At 36.4% G+C, this 5597-nt stretch overlaps 1 protein-coding gene across 1 annotated transcript in view; it reads right to left on the minus strand.

The window, feature by feature from the left end:
- Nucleotides 1-1233: 1233 nt before the first annotated feature.
- gprc6a (G protein-coupled receptor, class C, group 6, member A) overlaps nt 1234-5597 on the minus strand; it is a 31614-nt gene continuing 27250 nt past the window's right edge. Inside the window, exon 6 of the mRNA XM_039747622.1 lies at nt 1234-4925. Coding sequence (XP_039603556.1) covers nt 3814-4925 — 1112 coding nt within the window. The 3' untranslated portion in view covers nt 1234-3813. The remainder of the gene's footprint in view (nt 4926-5597) is intronic.

Below are 5597 nucleotides of genomic sequence, written 5' to 3' on the forward strand. Positions count from 1 at the left end.
GCCAGTAAGAATTTCACTGTATTGTGTGTTTGCACACAATAATTCTGAACCTATAAACTTACAATATACTCAAGGATCTTAGAAAAAAGTTACAAGGGAGCTTGCTTCATTTTAAGGCTTTCCAGGCAAAACAAATGTACAGAGATGCATTACTATACAGTGCACCTGACTTAAATTATTACGTCTGGTAGTCTTACAATCTAGTAGTAAATTTACTTGCTGCCCTTTTATATAAATATGTACAAGAGGAATGTATACCATACTTCAAAATCACTCTTCAAAAAAGAAAATATCAAAAAGATAAAGTACATCTTAAAATGCTTCTCAAGTATCTGTATAATACTGACTTGATTCTTCATATCCTCTGATATGTTGTTACAAGACATAGTGTGAATACTCACAAAAAATGACAAGTCAAGCATTGCTTAATATAATTTTAATTTTATTTAAAAATATGTACATTGTGACAAATTAACAGTTATGACATCTTTACATTTTATTTACATTGTACACTATTTTTGATATCTACCCCTTTTACAATTTTACTTTTCTTTTGTAACTTTGTTTTGAAAAGTCAAGCAAAATGACACTTTTTATTGGCTAACTAAAAAGATTACAATATGCAAGCTTTCGAGGCAACTCAGGCCCCTTCTTCAGGCAAGATGTAACTTTTTTTTTTTTTTGTAACTTTGGAAAACAAAAAACAATAGAGATTTTCACATGCAGGTTATGTTTTATCATGACCACCTTGTGCTGCTAGGTCACTTGTCTTGAATCCATTGTTAGCCAACATTTTGGTACTTTACAAACCAGATGACTATCCATGAAATATGTTGGTGCCATTTGAATTGGCAGTTAATTTTTGATTTGTTGAATTGCCAGTTAATTTGTGATTTGATTTCTTAGATTTTGGCCATTATCTTTTATATAAACGTCTATGTGTGGAAATGTGTCTGTCTGTCCGGCCCAGAAGTGAGGGGTGGAGTCGGGGTAAGGGCTCCACCTCCAAGGATACGGAAGCGAGACAACCACGTTAACAAAATGAAACCTTCGAAGAAAGTCACTTGCTTAGACACTAATACAGAAGTGAGGCGAGTACATTGGCAAAACAGTAACCCTTTTACTTTTCTTCCCGCCACTAATACACAAGCGAGGTGTGCACATTGGCAAAACGAAACCTCTGAAGAAAGACAGTGTCGCTTAGCCGCTAATACACAAATGATGCGAGCAAATTGGCAAAATGAAACCTCCTAGGAAAGAGATGCCCAGAGTATTTCATTTCAATTACCTGACATCTTTACCTTTCAATTTTTCTTGTGACAATTTAATTAGTTTCTAGGACTTTTTACAGCATGGGCTTACACAGCTAGTTAAATAATAAGAAGTGAAATTTTGTCAGGGTTTCCCTCATTTACTGTACAAAAATTAGCTGCATTTATACCATTAATTATTTTAAGAAGGTGGCATGGTGACATGCTGTCTGCGTGGAGTGTGCATGTTCTCTCCATGCTTCCTACCACAGTCCAAAGACATGCAGTTTGGTCGACTGGTGATGCTACAGTATATAGGCCTCTGATGTCTGTCTGTGTTCACTCTGTGATAAGCTGATATCTTATACATGAATTGTTCCTGCTTTGTGCTTGATGCTTGTTGGGATAGGCTAAAACTTCATTGTGACCCTGATCTGGATATATGAGTTTGGAAAATGAATGGATGGATATTTATAACAATATGTTGTATTTTACAAATCAGAGCAGACTATTTAGAAGCTAGGATGTTCTCTACATCTGCTTGACTTGGTGGTTTATTCTGAAATCCCAATGTCAGTAGTGTGAAAATGCAGTATACTCTCTAGATTAAATGTTTTTATACACTTTCTCCAAATTTATACTAATGCTTTTTAGTATCCATGATGTAACAAAACTACTGAGTAAACTTTATTTGTCACTTTTGATCCACCAATATTTAGCTTAATTTGTATATCCACTCCAGAATATTTATCTAGGATTTCAGGAGAGAAATTTGTGGAAAAGCTCATTCAGACCATAAGAGCCATACGTCTAGCTGTGCAGCTCTGAGTCATGACTTCTAGCCTCTTCTCTATTCCTTACTGGCTAAATGTTAAGGGCATTAACACTGTGAGCTCCATCTACTTTCAAAGTTCTGGTTAAGGTAGCTCTGCAACCATCTAGGCATTTTCTGAACCAGTTTTTCCACCCTAGATTGTCACATGTTCAGACTAGAGTGAAATTCAATTACAGTGAAATTTGCTTATCAGTGTGCAAAATGTCGTCACTCTCCAGCACCTTGAGAGTATAACTACCTCAACTTGAAACTTGTCTTTCTTACCTCAATCTGAAATGGCTACATTTTCTTAAAGTTTGAATTATAATAGAACAAGAACTTAAAGTAAATATATTCTACCCTGTCAACAGGGTCCTTTTGAAGCCAGAGACTATCCCAGCAGCACTAGGTACATAGCAGGAGCCAACAGAGCATGGTATGCCACATAAACACACTTCAGCACTCTTTAACACCCAGCTAATTTAGAGTTGACAGTTTTCCTAATGTGCATATGTTTTAGAATTTAGGGAAAAAAATCAGCACCAGGAGTAAATTCATGTGGAATATGCAAGCTCCAGTCATGGAATACTGAGCTATACTCCCTCATTCCTGAGCTCATGCATATAAATTAAGTTATAATTCATTGACCATAAGAGTCATGCTGCAAATCATTTTAATTTTACTTTTTGTCATTTGTGTTTAACATCTGAAATACTTCAAGATTAGTTTCAATTGCAGCTGATCATTTGAAAATTAAAATAAAAAATAAGTTGTTTCACCTTCAACACTGCTTGGTCTCTCTGGCACAAACAGCCAATGAGCCTGTGAATCTGGAGCTGAGTCTATGTATGTTTAGATCATAGACACCTCAGTGATGCTCTAAGGGGTAAAGCAGACAGGCCAAGGGAGCATATGGACACCAGCTTTGATTCTTCACGATATATGTGTATTGCCTGACATTGTCCTGCTGTTTGTCAGTTTTCCTAGAAGTTGTGAGAAGATGGCCTCTGACAGGTACTCTTGCATTAAGGCCAGAAACATGGAGTCTCTCTTTCATTTTCCCGTCACTGAAATGGGCAGTGAGCCAGCTGTCACTTTTAGCAACATTACAGGTAGCAGATCAGAAATTATCTCTCAAATGGAGTAGTGTGATGTGATGTACCAGCCAAGCTCTGGTGTGGTTAGCTGAAGATGACCAGATCCTGTGATGTTGGTCCTCTAAAACCTTGCCTGAAGTCAGGAAAACAGAATGCCAATGGCACTTGCCCTTGCTTCTGGTGACATTTTAGACATTAAGAAATGCAGAATGGCTTTTGTCTTGTTGTAACCAATGCTATGATTCTATTATTAAAGGTAACCTGATCAGGCAAAGTTCCACTTGAACTTCTAAGATTAAAAGCGCATCTGAAGAACATTTTTGATTTAGAAAGTTTGCAGTGCCTGATTACAGAGTTAAATTAAGTTAACAACTTTTTGTAAAAATACACATGCTCTACCTATAGGTCCTTATTTCAGAAAATGTGCCATTTGTGCATTTCTGTTTTCTGTCAGCATATAAATGAAAGGGAATTTCTTTAGGTAATTTGTTTCTGTATGAAGTGTCCACACACGTTTGAAAGACGATGTGGTAGATTAAAAAAAAAAAAAACTTGAAGAGCACAGCTTTTTATCTCTGGTAAATGTGTACATAAAATGATAAATTAGGGGTTACCTATGTCAAAATAGTCCACATGCTAGAGTATTAACACATTACACACTAGCCATTCTTTTCCTTCGAAAAAATTTATTTCTCTTACATAATCTCCCATTGTCCTTTTCTTTACAACTTTCAAATATGGAAATGTCGCTTCTATCTGAACTGACATGGGAAGGGCTGTTTGCGGAAAACATTAATGTCTTTGGTGAAGATAAATAATCTGTTGATAAAATGCTGCATGTTGATATTCTGCTGGCACTCCTTGAGGAATATTCAAAAATCTTCTGTAAAAAGGCATCTTTTGTATTGTGATCCTTTTTAAACAGAATTACATAACATTTGGGGAAAAAATGACAGCATAATATGCCATAATTGGATATTAAAATAACAACCATTTCAACAGCCTGAAGGTATTTTCCTTTTGTGGTTACATAAATAGGAACAAAAATTACCCAGGCAATGAAATAAATTAGCATGCCAAAAGTAATAAATTTTGCTTCGTTGTAATTTTCTGGCAGTTTTCGTCCCTTAAATGCACAAATAAAGCATATCATTGCAAGTAGAGCTATATACCCTAACATTAAACCAAAGACCACATTGGACCCTTCATTGCATTGCAGGAGTATGGTATTTGGCATGGGCACTCTTTCTTCATGAGGACTATAAATGATTAGCCAAGTAATACAAATTATAATTTGGATTCCAGTGCAGCAAACGATGATAAGAACTGGCTTGTAAGCTTTCCGTAAAATATTCTGTAGACTGGGATTAAAATTAAATGCCATTATTATTTTTAGTGATTTAACCAAAATACATGAAACGCAGCAAGTGAAGCTCAACCCGAAGGCCACTTGCCTGATTTTACATAGTATGTTGCATGGTTTTCCAACAAACAGGCCAGAATTGAAAAAGCTGCAGAGCAAGCAGAACAGAATCACATAACAGATTGTTCCTCCAGATGCTTTGACAATCGGCGTGTCTCTGCACCTTACAAAGATAATGGTAGTCACAATCACAAACATTGCACCCAAGCTTGCCAAAACGAGCAAAACTATTGCAAAGCCGTTATCCCATGTGAAATACTCTAGAGATTTTAGACTGCATCTGGCACTTCCAGGACTGGACCACTCTTTGTTGGTATCACACGATAAACACTGATCCATATCTGAAACAGAAACACAATGGTTTATTGATTTTTTTCAGTTGTATATTGCAATACTACAGTAGTGAGAAAAATGCGACTATTTCTATTTATACACTGATTTAACAAAAAAATGTTACTTAACATAGCAATCATATTCAATCTTAATCCAATTCATGGTTGTTGGGGTGGAGGGGCCTATTGTAGCAACATCAAGGTGCGAGCCAAATTTCAAAGCTTGGTTTTGGTTCTACATGACCCACTCACATGCATGCCCCTCAAATTAATTGGCACACATTTTGAATCACCAATTAACCTCACCCTGCATGTGTTTGGGGATGTGAGAAGAAATTAGTGAATCCTAGTGGAAAGCACATGTAGACATGGGGAGAAAAAGACTCTGTACTTATTTCCTGTCACATGTAGAAATTCTGTTGAGCTACCAGACATTTGCTGGTAGTATGATCCCTACTTTGCTGATTATGATAGCAATCATGGTGATCACAATTAGGGAATCCAATCCAATGAAACTGCTGTAATTCTCGGGAAACCGGAAACAGCCAAGCTCGCATATATAGTGCGTATAAAAATCGATCAAGAAATAACAGAGTTATAGTTGAAAATAATTAAGTGGCACGGTTTTTTGGCCCACGGTGTAGTGTGTTGCCAATTAATTCAGTCAACAACAGACCAGCA

Source organism: Polypterus senegalus, chromosome 3, assembly GCF_016835505.1.
Source record: "Polypterus senegalus isolate Bchr_013 chromosome 3, ASM1683550v1, whole genome shotgun sequence".
Taxonomy (NCBI): Eukaryota; Metazoa; Chordata; class Cladistia; order Polypteriformes; family Polypteridae; genus Polypterus; species Polypterus senegalus.